This window comes from Alosa alosa, chromosome 18, assembly GCF_017589495.1.
Source record: "Alosa alosa isolate M-15738 ecotype Scorff River chromosome 18, AALO_Geno_1.1, whole genome shotgun sequence".
NCBI lineage: Eukaryota > Metazoa > Chordata > Actinopteri > Clupeiformes > Clupeidae > Alosa > Alosa alosa.
Genome location: NC_063206.1, coordinates 24,767,495 through 24,785,616, shown reverse-complemented (window position 1 = coordinate 24,785,616; position 18,122 = coordinate 24,767,495). Strand labels below are relative to the sequence as shown.

General features: G+C 41.2%; 2 protein-coding genes across 2 annotated transcripts; both read left to right on the top strand.

Moving 5' to 3' along the window:
• The first annotated feature begins 285 nt into the window (after positions 1–285).
• Positions 286–11,885, top strand: LOC125311776 (calpain-2 catalytic subunit-like). Its single transcript, XM_048270096.1, has 21 exons — positions 286–934; positions 1,455–1,524; positions 2,564–2,682; positions 2,974–3,107; positions 3,420–3,588; positions 4,200–4,283; positions 5,058–5,143; positions 5,289–5,363; positions 7,205–7,365; positions 7,763–7,932; positions 8,155–8,166; positions 8,454–8,665; positions 9,169–9,205; positions 9,332–9,397; positions 9,708–9,765; positions 9,899–9,963; positions 10,079–10,147; positions 10,390–10,468; positions 10,793–10,909; positions 11,176–11,234; positions 11,445–11,885. Exons 1-21 carry the CDS (start codon positions 698–700, stop codon positions 11,466–11,468), a joined length of 2,103 nt encoding a protein of 700 aa, XP_048126053.1. The 5' UTR covers positions 286–697; the 3' UTR covers positions 11,469–11,885.
• A 2,062-nt stretch (positions 11,886–13,947) lies between these two features.
• cfl1l (cofilin 1 (non-muscle), like) lies at positions 13,948–18,077 on the top strand. The gene is made up of 4 exons (XM_048269469.1): positions 13,948–14,054; positions 15,487–15,785; positions 16,415–16,491; positions 17,261–18,077. The coding sequence occupies exons 1-4, from the start codon at positions 14,052–14,054 to the stop codon at positions 17,374–17,376; spliced, it is 495 nt and encodes a 164-aa protein (XP_048125426.1). The 5' UTR covers positions 13,948–14,051; the 3' UTR covers positions 17,377–18,077.
• The last annotated feature ends 45 nt before the right edge of the window (positions 18,078–18,122 follow it).

The following is an 18,122-nucleotide window of genomic DNA, read 5'->3' as shown; positions in this document are numbered from 1 at the left end:
TCAAACTTTTACCTGAATGTTTGGTCTGATAATATGTACACAGTAGACAGATGGCAACACTAAATCCAATTAAAAAGTACATTGGATCTGCCTATAAAAAATAAGTATATATTTAACAGATAGGCCTACTCAAGACATGACCAACTTATGTGTTATTTGAAACAGAGATGTTTAAAACCTTTTGAGGTTGAGATGCAGGAAAGATTGAGCTGGAAATACAACAGATAAAGAATGCTTTATTACAAAACTGAATGATATAGCTCCCATTGTCCTACACCTTCCTCCTAATGCATCCTTCTCTTTTGTTTTCTGTGGTTGTACTTGGATAGGATCCAAAATGTGTTATTTCGGTTTAAATCTGTTCTGTTTAAAGTTTCATCATTTATTAGGATAGAAATTCAAAACACATGGTCTACGAAATGTATGACTGCAGTTGCTGAAGTGTGTGGAAAGCATCGCTACCTTCTAATGAATCATACGGCACAGAAAAGGACCGTGGAGGTCCAGCAGGGAAATGTGGACACACCTGTTAACTCTCAGAGGATAACGACTGACAGTGACTGTAGAGGCAGTGTTAGCCTACTTACTTTCTTTCGCCACCCCAGTAATCACACCTGTTGTTATTTTTGTTAACAAACCGGTAGAGTATATAGCTTTCTGCTCATCTGATTGTGGCAGAATACCATCTGCGACAACTATGTCGGGAATAGCGTCGAAGCTTCAGCACGACCGGGAGAAGGCTCAGGGCATCGGATCAAACTCGCATGCAGTAAAATACCTAGGTCAAGATTACGAGGTGCTGAGAAGGCAATGCCTTGAGTCTGGGCGACTGTTTAAAGATGATACCTTTGAGGCAGGGGTGTCTTCTCTTGGATTTAAAGAACTTGGACCTAGCTCATTTAAAGTCCGCGGTGTCACCTGGAAGCGACCTACGGTAGGACAACTGTCTGTTATTTTGTTTTTTGTGCTAACACTTTGTTGGGAAAGCTTTGTCAGCCAAGTGGGATATTTGTGGTAGCCTACTACATAATAGGTCAACCTAAGAATATTATGAAGTGCACTGAGCATTTTCAGTGTAGGCTAGTTCATCTTTGAGGGCCTACTCAATTTTATATATAGCCTACTTGATTTACTCTATACCTTAAGTGTGAAGTATATATTATAGGCTATATTCTGTTGTTATTTTGACTTTTTGGGGCCCAGGGCTCCCTTGAAAAAAAGATGGTAAAATAAAGGATACAGAGTTCCATTATCAGCATCATAGTTGGCCCCACAAGACTTCCTTTTTAACATTCCATATGTTATCTTAATGGAGAGGAAGTAGATTGGGGCCCAAATAGAATGTTCAAGCATTGTTTTTGTTTACCTTGTTGAAAAATAAATATTTAAAAATATAACATCCTTGTAGTAGTGTTTAACTTTGTGTTGTTGTTGTTGTTGTTGTTGTTATCCAGGAGCTAAGCCGAAACCCCCAGTTTATTCTTGAAGATGCCACCAGAACAGATATCTGCCAAGGGGCTCTTGGTGAGGATAATTAGGCTACCCAATGCCAATCTCTACTTGTTTGCAGAGAGAGCAGGTGTGCTTCTCCAGTTTCTCTTGTTCAGCCACTCCTTGGTCTTGTTGCTGCCAGCGCCTAATCACAAAGAGACAACTAACTGCACAGACACAACCTTAGCGTACGGGTGGAGCTCTGGCCGAGATGGAAAATTTCATTGGGCTCAGATGATCGAACCATATTTGAATAGATTTAATTTGCATATTATAATTATCTTTATAAATTCAACATTGTCTGCAAACCATTTCTATTCAAATAGTGACAAGTGCCCCACAATACCTCAGAAATTGTTTACATACAGTTTAATTTATGACTTTGGTTGTCCAGGCTTTAGAGCATTCATTTCACAATATGATCAAATTGAACTGCATATACAAACATGTGCGCTCCTAAGGTATTTCGGTTGGCACAGGAAACAACATTGAGCTAATGGTAACTTGGGGACAAACATTTAAAAAACAAGTTTTAAAGTCAACATCTTTTAGAGCATTACGCTAAAGTCTGATTCATTTTCATTTCAAAGTGATTGCTTTGGTTTTGAACGTTTCAACCGGAAATAGAAACAGATTGAATGGGCAGATTAGCATCCTGCATGCAATCATGTAGTAGTATAACATTTTATTACACAGCTCTTCAGTGTGCTGCAGAAAGCTCCATTCACATGAATGCTCTCTGACTCCATATATATAGCCCATCACTTACACTCAGAAATTTGATATGACTACTTTAAACTGTACATTTTTAATGATCATGTTTATTGTCAATTGTAAATGTTTAATGATAATGTACAGCGAGAACAATAAACATCACTTTGGATAAAATGGTCTGCCAGGAAACACAAGCAAATCCTGCACGCCCAATATCAGACACGACTTCCTGAGCCTCTGGTTGGCCTTCTGATAAAGTCCTGAGCTTGTTGAGAAAGTTTATAGTGGAATAACTTTCCTGGTGTTTGCTTGGTTGTTCAATGTCCTTGGTTTAAAAATGCCTGCCCTCTTTCTATAGGGGACTGTTGGCTACTGGCAGCCATTGCCTCACTGACTCTGAACAAACAAGTCCTGTCTCGTGTTGTTCCTTCTGACCAGAGTTTTGAGCAGGGCTATGCTGGGATCTTCCATTTTGAGGTGTGTGACAACCTCAACTCCTACTGCACCCCCACCCCAACCCCTCTCCTGTATATTACATTGTGTTCCTTCCTTAATTCTTTGAGGTGTGACGAGTATTTTTGCAAGTCGTTCCAGAATATTTCTGAACAAATTTGTAACTTACATTAGCTGCATGAAAACTTTGCGTGTTGATGGACTTTGCCTGCCATGTAAATTAGGGCTACTGTTGGTATAATGTATCTGCACTGTGCTGCTATTGGCTTGGATTCAGTGCCATTCAGAGCCTGTATTGTCTGCCCCTTATTTCAGTTCTGGCAGTTTGGGGAGTGGGTGGACGTTGTGGTTGATGACCGTCTGCCCACCAGAGACGGAGAGCTGCTATTTGTTCACTCAGCAACTGGCTCTGAGTTCTGGAGCGCCCTGCTGGAGAAGGCCTATGCTAAGTGAGTTGATGTGAACATAAAGCCACCTGTTTCATCTGTGTCACTTGATCCATCTCAAAATCAGAATCAGAACTTTGCCTTGTTAATGACCAAGTATGTTTTCACACACAAAGGGAATTTGATTCAGCTGTTGGTGACTCATTAGCAGTACAAGAAAAAATATATACATAGTACACAATGCAGTGTACAGTAAGCAATATCGACAATGCAAAATATACAAACAATGTGCATATTACAGACGGGGCACTACAATCTATAGTCCTCAGGGCACTACAATATATAAGCTATAGCCATACAATTATCTTCCTTCAGGCTGAATGGGTGCTATGAGGCCCTGTCGGGAGGCACCACCACTGAGGGCTTTGAGGACTTCACTGGGGGGATCGCAGAGGCCCACGACCTCAAGCAGGCCAGACCAGAACTCTTCAAAATAATCAAGAAAGCCCTGAACAGAGGCTCCCTCCTTGGATGCTCTATTGATGTGCGTCTTAAAGATTCTGCAGAGCAATGAAATATATATTAATATTATTGTTAATGAAGCTGTTTTTAGGTTTGTTTGTTGATAGGCCACTGTAGGAAGTCCCTAACCTATAGCAGAAGGAATTTAACATCTTTATCTGTATATAACTGAAACTTAATCTTACAAAACCTTGTTACACTCCTAATGTTTTATAGATGATCAGACAGGCAACAGATTACTTCACTGTTCCACTGGGCAGTGGTGGCGTAGTGGTAGCATAGTGTATATAAATGTAAGGCATTATTATTATTATTATTATTATTATTATTATGTAGCCTAAAAGTTGTGGGTTCAATTCTTGGCTTCCACCATTGTGCCCCTGAGCAAGGCATTTAACCCCAAGTTGCTCTAGGGTCAATGTAATCCTTTGTAATATAATTGCCATATGTAAGTCACTTTGGATAAAAAGTGTCTGCTAAATGAATAAATGTAAGTATAAATGTTCCCCATTAATAACGGCAGTTTGATGATTTGGGAATGTGTTTATTGTGCAGTTACCTACCAGGTTTCCTCTCATGACATCAATCAGGGAACACCTTTAAAAAAAAAAATACTCTCATCCCTGTGTACAGATCACCAGCTCAGCTGATTCGGAGGCCATCACATCACAGAAGCTGGTGAAGGGACACGCATACTCTCTCACTGGAGCTGATGAGGTGAGAACACCGTCATGGTCGCTCTTACTGTCACGTTTTTTCTTAGATAAGGCACTGAAGCATCAGGAAGCATGAGGGTATCTCAGGATCTCAGGCGATTGGCTGAGTGACTTTGCCTGGCTTTTATACAGTAGACACCTATTGGGTGGGTTTACATGGGCACATTTAATCCGATTAGAATCAGATTCATGCCTCAATCGGAATACGTATATAAACTGTTACGATGGTGCCAACCAAGCTATATATAAACACCTTGATTGGAATAAAACTGCCCAATCTGATTGTAATTTCAGTGGGATTGAAAGGGGTGGTATAATCCATTCCAATCACCATACACTTATTCGATAGTTTTTTTTGTGTGTGTGATAATCGGAATCTACAAAATTCATTCCAATTAAAAGAAAAATGTGCATGCAAACGGGGACTATTGAGATGATTGCAGGCTGTTGCATAGGACCAGCAGTTGATTACAGGCTCAGCATGCTGTCAATCACTTGAGTCCAGGGCGTGGTCAGGCCTGGAATGGGTTGACAGGAAATGGTCTAAACAAACACAAAAGACAGAAGGAAAATAAGGACTAGAAAGGTGGGCTACTGGGCAGAGGGCAGAAAAGGACAACAATATGACTTTGTGTTGAATTGAGTCCTAAACTGACTACATTGCCACTCTTGTTGCATGCACAGTCCACAGTTGTGCCCTTGGCAGTAAAAGGTTTGCAGTGATAAATTAACCCTGTGTGTGTGTGTGTGTGTGTGTGTGTGTGTGTCTGTCCAGGTGCGCACCAGGGGTGGTTCGGAGAAACTCATCCGCATCCGAAATCCCTGGGGTCAGGTGGAGTGGACAGGAGCGTGGAGCGACAGGTATGTCCTGAGCGGCTCGGCTCTTCGGCCACACGTCACCAGACTGCAAAGGAAGACAATACAACAACTTCCCTCACAAAACCTGTTCCTGCGATCATGCTGTCAGCTGCACTAAGTCACAGTGTTTTGTCCTTCCTGCCTGTAGATCTTCTGAATGGGACTCTGTCAGCGATGAGGATCGGGACAGACTGAAGAACGCCTCAGAGGATGGAGAGTTCTGGTAAATCCTACACTTGTGTAACATGGTTAATCATTCTTCCCTTTGCCATTGTACCAGAAGGTTACTCTAATGAATACTTTGGTTTATTGTTCAGTCATTCTAAAATATTTGTGCATGCAGCAACCTGGAACTGAATGACATTACCTTCTCTTCTTCCCAGTTTGATTGACTTGCCTGTGAAAACCCATTGCTGAATATTTGTTGCAGAACAGTTCAGTAGCTGCACGGGGCAGCCGTGGCCTACTGGTTAGCACTTCGGACCTGTAACCGGAGGGTTGCCGGTTCGAACCCTGACCAGTAGGCACGGCTGAAGTGCCCTTGAGCAAGGCACCTAACCCCTCACTGCTCCCCGAGCGCTGCTGTTGATGCAGGCAGCTCACTGCGCCGGGATTAGTGTGTGCTTCACCTCACTGTGTGTACACTGTGTGCTGTGTGTGTTTCACTAATTCACGGATTGGGATAAATGCAGAGACCAAATTTCCCTCATGGGATCAAAAGAGTATATATACTTACCGGTATATATACTTATTTTTGTCAGAATATACAACTGAGAATCCTGGGCTGAGATGCTTTCATATAAGCACAACACAAGAACACATCTGTTAGACTAATGTTGTAAGAAAAATTAAGTGCAAGCAGACAGAGGCAGGTTTGAAAACTGAGAACATAGTGAAACATTTATTGGTTAACAATGGTGTTAGAACTACGAGCTCGGAGGCCAGCATATGAGCTCGGAGGCCAGCATAGCCCACCGCTTAAGGCGGTGGCCTACTGAACCTCCAGAGCAGTGTCTTCCCTCTGCATTTAAAGCGTAGCCCACCTTCTTTGATTGTGTCAAGAGGAAAGGACTCATCATCAAATGATTAATTGTCGTCATGTGTCCTCATGTGGTTACAATGGGTCATGTGAGCATTTGATTGACAAAGGTCACAAGAGCAGTTTGGTTGACAAAAGGTTTGGCATGATCAAAGGCTGGGGTGATGATTAAAATGACTGTTAAAGTACATACACTCTGGAATTTCTCACTACACTAATACAAACACTTTACCATTGATTTGATGGGTTTGATGGGATCCACTTCTCATAATACCTGACCAGACCAATGAGTCTGACTAGGGTACTACTAACCTATGTTTAACCACTCAGACCAAAACAGGTCATACCCAGGTTGTGGAAATTCAGACTGAACCTTGGGCGTAACCCAGGGTGACATTAGATACAGTTTGATTTCAGTATATTTAGGTTAGGCTTTGTATGTTTATCTGGGCCCGTTTTGTTCATATATTCTTTTCAGACTATAATGTTGTTAACTGCATCATACTATACCTTGTTATATACCTACCGTGTTTTCCCCGTCTTTTTGACCTAGTCCTTTTTTTTTTTTTAGATAAGGCACTGAAGCATGACCCTGTCATGAACCACCAGAGAGTATCTCAGCATCTCGGGCGATGGCTAATTGACTTGGCTTCGCTCTTTTAAACAGTAGCAATGAGATGATTCCAGCCAGTTGCAAAGGACCAGTAGTGGTTCTAAATCCAGCCCAGGAACCATGCACATCTTTTGTCTAACCTGTATTAGCTGGGGTGCAGTAAAATAACCCACATTGACCCCTATATACTAAATGTTGACACAGGCTTAACTCTGGTCAAATGCTTTTAATTGCTGACTGGGCTGAGCTCTTGACACATTTCTCGCTCATAAAATGTGGACACAAACACTGTATTTGTGACGGTCTCACTTTCTCTCTCTCTGTCTTTGTGTGTGTGTGTGTGTGTTTGTTTTGTGTGCGCGTGTGTGTTTATTTTTGTGTGTGTGTGTGTGTGTGTGTGTGTATGCACCAGGATGTCTTTTTCTGACTGGTTGCATCATTACTCGCGTTTGGAGATCTGTAACCTGACTCCTGATGCCCTCTCTGATGATGAGGTGGAGAAATGGTCCCTGTCCAAATTTGAAGGAAGTTGGAGGAAAGGCTCAACTGCTGGAGGCTGCAGGAATTTTCCAAGTACTGATTATAAATATTATATAATAGTATATGTAGTATTGTATATGTCTGTTGAGTTATTGCTGTTAATATCCTGATGAGATAATAAATGTTACTGCGCGTCATTTCGATTAATTTTTATTATTTTCTTTCAGATAAGTGCCTCACTTGTTGAAAGTCAAAATCAAGTTATGTTTAAGTTCTTTTGTCACATTAAAATATATGTGTTCCTGATAATAGCTGTAATAGAACAGATTTATTTTCAGAAGATGCATTTGAGCTCCGTTTAAAACATAGAAGTTTGCATGATTAAATTCATCTACTGGCTACAAGGTTATCTTTCAGATTTTCGCACTAATTTCCAGTGAGAAGTGATGTGTTTGAGTGCTGAGTGACCTGCAGTTATGTTTTGCTCCAGACTCCTTTTGGCAGAATCCTCAGTTTGTGATCAAGTTGGATGAGGAGGATGATGACCCTGATGATAACGAGGTTGGCTGCACCTTCATCGTGGGTCTGATCCAGAAGAACCGTAGGAAGATGAGGAAGATGGGCCAGGACATGCACACCATCGGCTTCGCCATCTACGAGGTAGGTCGTACGGATCCACCGTATCCACCGATCCAATGTTTGAATTTGATTGGTCACGTACAATTTAATGCAGGCAATGAAAAACACTTTATGATAACATGAATCAGCAGACAATTATTGCCTAATATAAACAAATGATGTAATATTAGCAAATATAATTCTATATGTAAAAAATTGTTTGGGAGGTGTTGGTGATATTTTTCTGTTTTTTTTCCCTTGTAGGTGCCTGACGAGGTATGTATACAGATGATTGAAAAAGGAATGGGTTATTGAGGAATGGTCAGTATATTTGAACCTGATGTGTGGGGATTAACTGACATGGCAAAATGATACTGGCTTGTGAGTATACCTTTGTATAAAAAACAATGTCATGTTTTGTTTAGGCCTTTGTCTTGACACCTCATCTGCAACCATGCATTGCTCATCTACAGTTCAAAACCACTGCATGTCCTCAAACAGAAGTGACGATGCCCTCTAGTGGCTGTATATATAATTCTCTTTTTCTTCTTCATGCCTTCTAGTACGTTGGGAGGAGACAGGTTCATCTGAATAGAGACTTCTTCTTGCGCAATGCCTCCAAAGCTCGCTCGGAGACCTTTATAAACCTGCGCGAGGTCAGCAACCGCTTCTGCCTGCCTCCCGGGGAGTACCTTGTCCTCCCGTCCACATTTGAGCCCAACAAGAACGGCGACTTTGCTGTGCGGATCTTCTCTGAGAAGCATGCTGACTTTCAGTAAGGTTTCAGACATGAACAGTTTTATTAAACCAATTCCAAGTTTAATTGGCAAACATCATTAACCTGGTTAGCACCAGACCGTATCTCAATTGAAATTGGGTCTGGACAAGGTTCATTCACCTCCCATTTCCAAACGGCGTCACCAACAGACGCCGATAAAAATGCCTCTGGACGCAACTGGATAGACCTAAAGCCAATGAGCGCAATGAAGGAGATGACATATGCAAAGCAACAAATAAGCATTTTTCAAAAACTGCTTTGATGTCATCATGTTAAGCCCGCCTCAACGGTTGTGATTGGTGCCCGGGTTTTAGGAACACTGGAAATGGGAGTGAATGGCTTGCCAGACGGACCTGCAGAGCAAATTTAAATTTGCCAACGTCCGTCTGGATTCTCCCAGGCTAAAACATCATTACTATTGTCCAAGAAATGTGTTCAAGTTTATTGTTTCAGGCTCTTATGTAATTTTGCGCTAAAATGTGATCTTTTTGATAAACCAGGGAGTTGGATGACCCTGTTGATTGTCACGTAGAGGAGGTATGTCACTGGGGGATGGGTTTAGCTTTACATGATTCATAAATATACATATGATTATTTTGTAAAATGTTTCTCACAAAAATGATTCACTAACAAGCTACATTTATTCATCCCTCTCTCTCTTAGGTTCATGTTGATGAAGATGATGTTGATGACCGGTTTCGCAACCTGTTTGGACAGCTGGCAGGACATGTAAGCCTTAGACTTACAATATTTTATATCATATACACACATACATATATCTCATAATATTATCGTACACACACATGCATCTCACATTATTATATATAATACATAAATACATTCAGTATAGCTTAAAATATTATAGCCTATATCATACACACACTGTACATTATTGCAATATACACGCATGCATCTCACAATATTATATATCATACACACATACATATATCTAACAATATTGTAGCATAACTGGATAGAAAATTACTGTCTAATCATAGGTATCATTTCCGGTATTCATTTTGTTGATTTTTCTTAACAGGATTGTGAGATTTCTGCCTTTGAGTTGCAAAGGATCCTTAACAAAGTGGTTGCGAAACGTGAGTTGGAGAGTGGTGCTTTGTGTATTCTTTTTAAAATTTAAATTCAAAGCCAAATTTACATGCAAACATCCAAATTTACAAACATGGTCAGAAAATAGGGGGCATTCAGCTGACTCCTCTTTTATTTCAGGTTCTGATATTAAGACCAGTGGGTTTAGTCTTGCCACCTGCCGTAACATGGTCAATCTTCTGGATGTATCCTTTCCCCGATTAAACATACATTTGTTTTTGTGTACGTACATGTTTTTGTGCATACGATAATTGTTTGGCATGGGAGAGACTATGAGATTCCTTAACATGTCTTTCTTAGAAAGATGGGTCTGGCAAATTGGGCCTGGTAGAATTCAAGATCCTGTGGACAAAAATCCAGAAGTATCTGGTAGGTGTCTTATCTTATGACTTAACAAACATGTGGTCTGGTTGTTGTACTACCCACTACCACCACCAGCTTGATAGAGGCCCCATATTATTATAACTAACTGAAATATTTACATATTTTGCAGTCTCTTAATATGGACCTCAAGGTGTGAAACAAGAATGATTTATGTGTGTGGTGTGTCATCATGATGTTCTCAAATGATGATTAATTGTGTGTTGTGAATTAAATGTTCTGTCTCAAAGGACTACTACCGTGAGAGAGATGCAGACAAAACTGGTTGCATGAGTTCAGCTGAAATGAGGATGGCTGTCGAGGATGCAGGTACATAGTAGTATGTAACACGTATTTAGTTAACAACCATAATCAGACACCTGGATCTAATACAGCAAAGCTTCTAAGAGCTTGATTATCTAACAGGAATGTGTCATTACAGGTCTGTAACTCAACACTACCAAAAAGGGGTACAGCTGAACATCTGTAACCCCCCCCACACACACACACACACACAGTGACATCTATGTCTTTCTCTCTCTCTCTCTCTCTCTTACTCTCCCCTTCTCTCTAATTCAGTCTTTATTCTGTATTCAACATGATTTATTTGGCTTTTGTCACCACATTGTTTCGTCTCGTCTGTGTCTTTCCCAGGATTCTCCCTCAATAACCCTATGCATCAGGTCCTTGTGGCACGCTACAGTGATACCAATCTCTCTATTGACTTTGACAACTTCGTCTGCTGCTTAGTTCGCCTGGAATCACTGTTCAGTAAGTCTGTGTGCTGCATAATGTAGGGCACATGCAATGTACTGTGTGTACACACACACACACACACACACACACACTCACGTGCACACACACACACACACGCGCACACACACACTCAGACAGACAGACACACACACACACACACACACGTATGCAAACATGCATGCATGCATACACACACACACGTACGCATGGATGCATGCATACACACACACACAATTTCATTAGTCCTCATACTGAAAAATATTGCTGGTGTACTTCTATAGAGACATTTAAGACTCTGGACAAAGATGATTCCGAAACTGTGGAGCTCACCCTCTTTGAGGTAAGGAGAGCATCCTTCCCTATGTTATTAATTATTCAGCTCTACTAAACAAACATTTGCAGACCAGCTGTGTGTTACTAAATTTCACTCATAAGAACATTCACTAATGTTATAGACTTCATTGCTCATTTTTAATTTAACATGTTGCATTGAACAGTTCATCTTTCTCTGGAGTTAGAGTATGACGCACACTTCTGTTTTGTCCTACAGTGGCTAAATGTGGCCATGCTGTAATGGCCCTGTTAGAAGAACAATGACCAGGCCTTAAGGTCCATCCCCTTTGGCGGAGTGTATGCACTGTTTTGCAGTGTCCTGTTACTTGTTATTGTGCTCTATTTTTGCTTCCCATCAATAGCCCTTTCCTAATAGTTTCTCTAATTCAATTTCCTTTAGTTTTTTTTAGGGTAGCTATACAACATGCTGTGCTAAAATAATGATCTAGCTCAAGTGATTCAGAGCATTTCATGTCGTCACATGTTTCTGCAAGTTTTCCTATCTTAATTCTCTGTGTGATATTTGAAATCCATAAAGATGATGAATAATTCTTCAAACCTAAATCCATGAATAGGTCCTTGCAACTGAAAGAAATAGTGCATTTATACGCTTTCTTTTTGTCCATGTTCAGGAAATTAAAAAAAACTATTCCACCCATATGCTGTCTTCAAGGCCAGTGACTCATTGGACGATTATTTGTGTCTCCTTTTTCAAGATGTGTTACACCTCTGCCCCAAGTCATTGTAGCACACCTCCTGCATGACAGGATAACACATAGCCAACTCTACACATTCCTTTGCTCTGCTGGAGGAAAGCTTGTCCCAGCATGCTGGTGTGGACATACCATACTCTTACACAATTTTAAGAATCTGTGTGAGAGAAAAGAGTGTGTGTGTGTGTGAGTGAGAAAGAGTGAGTGATGTCCTGTAGCCTACTACTTTATGCAATGTGTATTTGTCAGAAACTTTTGTCATAAGGAAAGATGGTAGATGGTTGTCATAAGGAAAGATGCTACTGATGGTGGGCTGCAAGTGCAATTATGGAGCATTTTGAGACATGTGCATAAAGACATGTGAATCTCCGACTGTCATAATTTCAGGTCTTGTCTCCTAAGCGAGCAAAGCCCCATTGCCAAATAAGGATCTCATTATCTTGCTCTTCTTGTCAGGTTAAACCTGCCATGTAAGCTTTACCCTTATAAGGAAGTTGTCTCAAATCTTCTGATCTTATTGGCTCTTGGTTACCTGGTAACCTACACCTGAAATATATAAGGTTTATTAATTAGGCTATTTCATTTAGAGAGTAATTTTCACATAGAATAGCTTACAAACAATTTTGTTTAAAATTAAAAAATAAAAAAATACATCACAACCAATACTAAAATCTACATTGTCAAGAATGTAACCAAGCCAAGTGAAAACTGGTCCACAGAAAATAAACTAGGTCTATCAGTACCCCAAGGAAACTAAAGTTCTCCAAATTCTAGGATTTTTACATACATTACACATACGTAGTGGGAATGGTATTATAGCATTTCCCCTGTAGAACCTATAGGCTGGAGTGCCCTTACATGAGGGACTATGGGTCTATGACAGGGGTGGGCAAACTTTTTGGCTCAAAGGCCGCACAACAACCCATCACATACAAAAATATTTTTTTATAGCCTATAATTTAGTATGAAAAGTATTTCTTTTAAAATATGAATTGCTTAAAAATACTGATACTTTTATGCTGTTTAACAAATGTATAAATTGTGCACTGTCGCTTTAAGACAGTCGCTTTAATTCACGTTTATTTCTTATTTTCTATAAAAATTATCTTCTGCCTGCTCCGCTATGGCTAGTGGTGTACCTACGGCTGGGCCCTCTCACAGCTTTTAAATGGTCAGTAGTGGGAACTACTGTTGCCTTCATGATTTCCTTTTAAAAGTTTCTTATAAGAAGGAGATATCATCAACATTGACAAGCCAGCTGGAACCTGCGGCTCTCTCCCTCTCGTGAGTACAGACGCGTTCCCAATCAGAGCCATATAAAGGTACCTTTATATGGCTCTGTTCCCAATTAAATGGATCGCATAATGTTCACGTTAGATCAGCTGCAACGGAGATAACTAAGAGTTAACTTAGTTTAACATGATGTTATATCTCTATTCAACATGATGTTTTGACATTGACATTGCAACCGTTCTCTAAGGAGAGTGAAAGCGGTTTGCAGTAAGGCTAACCAACGTCGTCTCTATCGCAGGAAAAAAATAGCGAGCAGCCTGATAACCAAATGTAATGCTCGGCGGGCCGGATGAAAATGCTCGGCGGGCCGCAGTTTGCCCACCCCTGGTCTATGACCTCTGCACAGCATGGGATTCTCCCTAAAACAAACTGGATGTGTTAACTAGCCAACCAATTCACTATATTATTTGATTCAAATCAAATGAAATGCATAAAAATTGTATAGGCCTAGTAGCCTACAGCTAAGTAGGCATATTTAGCTTAATCAGGCTTACAAGAGAACTTACTAAAAATGAATCTATTGCAGCATATCGTGTCCAATGTTTAGGTCCCTTTATATTTCAAGAAATGTAAAATATTTCACGTTATTTGAAAAATGTACTAGCCATACCTTCAAATAGGGCCTAAAAGAATCAGGCTTGTAGGCAGAATGAATAGATCTCTATAGGAGCCAATGGGCTACATGGATTTCTAGTATCCGGAAGTTAATTTCTCCCGCTGGAACGTCATAGGAGAGTTAAAGCGGGGAGGGCCTGCGCATAAACCTACTCTCATCTTTCCAGTGGCTCAGCCGACCTCTCTGAGAACGTACAGTCAACATGGTAAGTCTGTTTCATTCTTAATGTCCATGTTATATACATTTTCCGGCGCAGACTGAAATAACTTACGGGGATTATTGTCCATTCATGTGGATTCATTTTTGATGTATTGGAAAGGTGTGTGCCTCATGTTAAAAAAAAAAATGCCACCATTAGCCTAGCGATAGTAACCTCAGATCTAACACTAACGTCACTATTTTCGAAAGCACGTTTTATTCGAAAGCTATGTAATGTGAGCATCGTGACAAGCCATAGATTTGCACATAATGTTGCTAATTACGTGGATTGAGGGTTTGTCGTTACATCATGATCTGGTTTCAGGGCGGTGACTTGCAACAGATTTAGTCGAGTTTTGTCGTTAAAATCTTCCCAATACATCTGCGCAGCAATCCTTATAACATTGGAATTCAGATTGTGTTGAGACGCACAGATACAGCGTCGCATGAATGGGAAAAACCCGACACATCTTTTGCGTGTCTTCAGGTGTGCTTACAAGTGTGGACTTGTTCTGCTAGCGCAGGAATGTGGAAGGCCTGGAAAAAAAGTGAAATCTGCAGTAGCCTATCATTATCAGAAGCATAACAACTTGTCATATTGCCTTTCCCATTCACTTTAATATTGCATTTAAACAAGTGAATGTGCGTCTAAGTCATTGTAAGGATTGTATTGTAGGCCTATTATTTGATGACTGCATCGACAGACATCACCTCAAGTTGAATCGAGCAACCTGTCTTTCCCTGACACTCCCTACCTGAAGACGAGCTGGAAAAGAAGTCATATTGTTGACTTAATGCCTAAAATGGCGGTGTGTCTATCACTTATCGACTGCTGAGCATAAGCTAGCAACTTTCAGGCATATAATGTTCAAGCATACATAACATTACCAGCAAATCTCAGTCGAATTCTGCTCGTGAAAGAGTTTGTTTTAAAGGTTACCTCAAAAGCTTTGAGAAATTGAAGGTCAGTGTCATTACAAGAGTGTAGAGGGAGGAGCTGCAATTTAAAGCTTGTATAACTAGTTCTGAAGTTATGTGCTGTGTGTCTTAATGGTGTCAGTAACTGCATGGGTTCAGGCCATGACTTAGTGATCATTGATGGTGCAGATGGTCCCTGAAGTTAGCAGTTTGTCTGCCACTGCCTCTTATGTGGGAATCCCAGTCCCCTATAGTCTTCTGTAATGTCTGACCGTTTGGGTAATAAACCATGACAACAGTGACCCTTTCAAGGTTTCAGATGAGTAATTTGGAGTGAGGGCCTGCTTGGAAGAGAGCCAGGTGTTTTTTTATAGGATTGTCATTACATAAGAATATGTGACATTACATTTCGCTCTAGGAACAAAAGCCATACTTTAACCATAAAACTATTTAAATCCTGATCATGCTGGTCTCTAATATTTTTTTTGTGTGCGTCTCCTCTCTTGTGTGTTGGTTGTCAGGCCTCTGGAGTAGTGGTTGATGATGGTGTGGTTAAGGCGTACGAGGAGATCAAGGTGCACCACAGGGGTGAGGTGCAGTGTGATCGGCTCAAGCTAGTCATGTTCCGCCTGAGTGACGACGACAAGAGCATCATAGTGGATGAGGAGAACTCCCTCAAGATGAAAGATGTTGCGGATGTGGATGACGTCTTCTCAAAGCTTGTCAGCATGTTCCCAAGCAAAGACTGTCGCTACGCACTGTATGACTGCTGCTACAGAACCAAGGAGACTGAAAAAGAGGACCTGGTCTTCATTATGTGGTCAGTATAAATGTGATTTCTTTTAAAGAGAATGGAGGATGGGCATACTTGCACCTGGTTGTCAGCGCTCGAGCAAATGTATCTCTTGTGATCATCACTGTTACGGGGAAGAGGTTACCAGGGTGTGGGCTGAAAATGTTTACTTCTAACGTGACAAGCTAATCCACCATCACCTATGTGTGTTTGAACTCCATGTTGAATTGTCTTTGGACTAACAGTACAAAATGGTTGCCTGGCCTGGCCTGTCCCGTCCCATCTTCATCTGTGAAGGGTCTAACATTATAGCCGCAGCTATTCAGCAGTCAGGCAGTGACTCCACTAATTCAATCACCTGATCACGGCCTCCACTCCATTGATTAGCTGCATCAGGCAACATAGCCCAAGCAGTACGTAGACCCTGAGCAGCAACAACAGCCCCTTTATAGCGAAGGCCGTCCACCCCTACCCGAACAATTCATTTCCAAGGTTCTACGCCAAACCAAAATACAGAACTGTATTGTGTTTGCAGGCATGTTGATTGGTCAGACCGTGTGTGTGTGTGTGTGTCTGTCTGTCTCTGTCATGTTGTAGTTCCTCTGTGCTTGGTAGAGGTGGTGTGCCTCCCTGAACTCTTGCTGTGTTTTGTGAAGGGCCCCTGACGAGGCCCCACTGAAGAAGAAGATGCTGTACGCCAGCTCAAAGGGTGCCCTGAGGAAGAAGCTGCCAGGTGGGTCCTTTTCCCCTCTTTTTTCAGAACGGTAAAATGAGGTACTGAAATTGTTGAACAGTCAGCAACATCTACAATGAAACAGGATTAAGGCCATATGGTGCCCATCACATGAGCAAATCTGACTCCGTCTGTCTCCAAGAGAAGTAATTTATCGAAGGGAACTGCGGAGTGTAATGTCTCCTGTTGGCATGTCCCCACCCAGTAACCATTCGTTCTCCTCGTGATCAGGCTGGTTCATAATCTGCAGAGACCCCTGCTGGACATTATTATTAGAGCTGCTACTGTATGTTCCTCTGCCAGGCTGTCAGAGAATAACTGGCTCTACTTGTAGAACCTATTTTGTGTTCTCTTAACAATACTGTCAGTGACCAGGTAAACAATAACATGTAAGATGACTGTCACTGGAACTTATACCAGGGTTCCTCCCTTAGGCCTCAGTGGATAGCAATTGCATAACAGTATCAAAAACGTTTTATTATTTTGTGAGTGACCGTGCAGAATGAGTAGCCTGAGAACGGGGCCAGTTAAACCTGTCAAACCTTGTTGATGTAGGCCCCAGCCGTGGCGCGGCTGGCTGAGGCACCTGCACCGTACGCCGGCGACCCGGGTTCAATTCCTCCCCGTGGTCCTTTCCGGATCCCACCCTGACTCTCTCTCCCACTCACTTCCTGTCATTCTCTACTGTCCTGTAAATTAAAGGCATAAAAGGCCAAAAAAAATATACTTAAAAAAAACCTTGTTGATGTGTTTTGTTTTCCCATGACAGGGCTTAAGATTGAGTGGCAGGTGAACGATCTTGCAGATGCCAAGGACTCCTCAGTGCTAATAGAGAAGCTGGGAAACAGGGGAATGATCAAGGAGCTGGAGGGCAAGCAAATGTAAATGCCACATTCTCACATGCACCAACAGAATGGTCCCAACAACAGTGCAGACGAATTGCTTAAGTGTTTTGTTTTTTATTTTTAGTTTATTTTTTGTTAACCTTATGTCTGCCTTGGAGAGAGACTTCAAGGGAGGAGAGGTCATTTCAAAATGACTTATCCAAACTGATGAATTCCCAAAAAGGAACAAACCTCCTGATCATTCCTTAAGACGGATCAGTTTTGTGGGTTTTTTTTTTTATTTTTATTTTTAAATAGTTGTTTTATTTTGAAATGTTCATTGTTCCTTATGCTTTGCTCTTTAGTGCCCCCTTTCTGGTTCATTCCATTTGAAGGGGCTTTTTATTATTCTCCAGAAGTGCATATCAAAAGCTGCTGGTCCCCCCAGTGGAAGCCCTGTCTGAAAGACTAGGCTCCAGGCTACATTAACAGACCTGATTCTCCCCATTAGGTCCAAGTCAGGACCAATTTGCTGAATCAGTCAGGTCTGTTTGTGTCGGGTGGTGGGGGAGCAGGCAGTATCTGTTACTCCAGTATTCACATGGGCGTTCAGCCGTCGAATCAGGCTCTTTGCTGTACTCTTCTGTTCTACCAGCTGTAATTGTTACATTCCATTAAGCTAACTAACATACTCTGTCTAAGCGTTGTTCATTCTTTGCCACAATAGGAAGAGATATAAATAATAAAAAAAGATTATCTGAACCATACTGTGTGTGTTAAATTATTGTTAAGCATTTGTTGAATCCT

What these genes read in the sequence shown, in the direction of transcription:
- cfl1l (XM_048269469.1), top strand. An exon ending in GACCTGGTCTTCATTATGTG is followed by an intron (nt 15,786 to 16,414) that starts GTCAGTATAAAT and finishes TGTTTTGTGAAG; the next exon opens with GGCCCCTGACGAGGCCCCAC. An exon ending in CCTGAGGAAGAAGCTGCCAG is followed by an intron (nt 16,492 to 17,260) that starts GTGGGTCCTTTT and finishes TTCCCATGACAG; the next exon opens with GGCTTAAGATTGAGTGGCAG.
- LOC125311776 (XM_048270096.1), top strand. Translation starts at nt 698, where the DNA reads ATGTCGGGAATAGCGTCGAAGCTTCAGCACGACCGGGAGAAGGCTCAG. An exon ending in CTCTCACTGGAGCTGATGAG is followed by an intron (nt 4,284 to 5,057) that starts GTGAGAACACCG and finishes GTGTCTGTCCAG; the next exon opens with GTGCGCACCAGGGGTGGTTC. An exon ending in TGGAGCTCACCCTCTTTGAG is followed by an intron (nt 11,235 to 11,444) that starts GTAAGGAGAGCA and finishes TTTGTCCTACAG; the next exon opens with TGGCTAAATGTGGCCATGCT.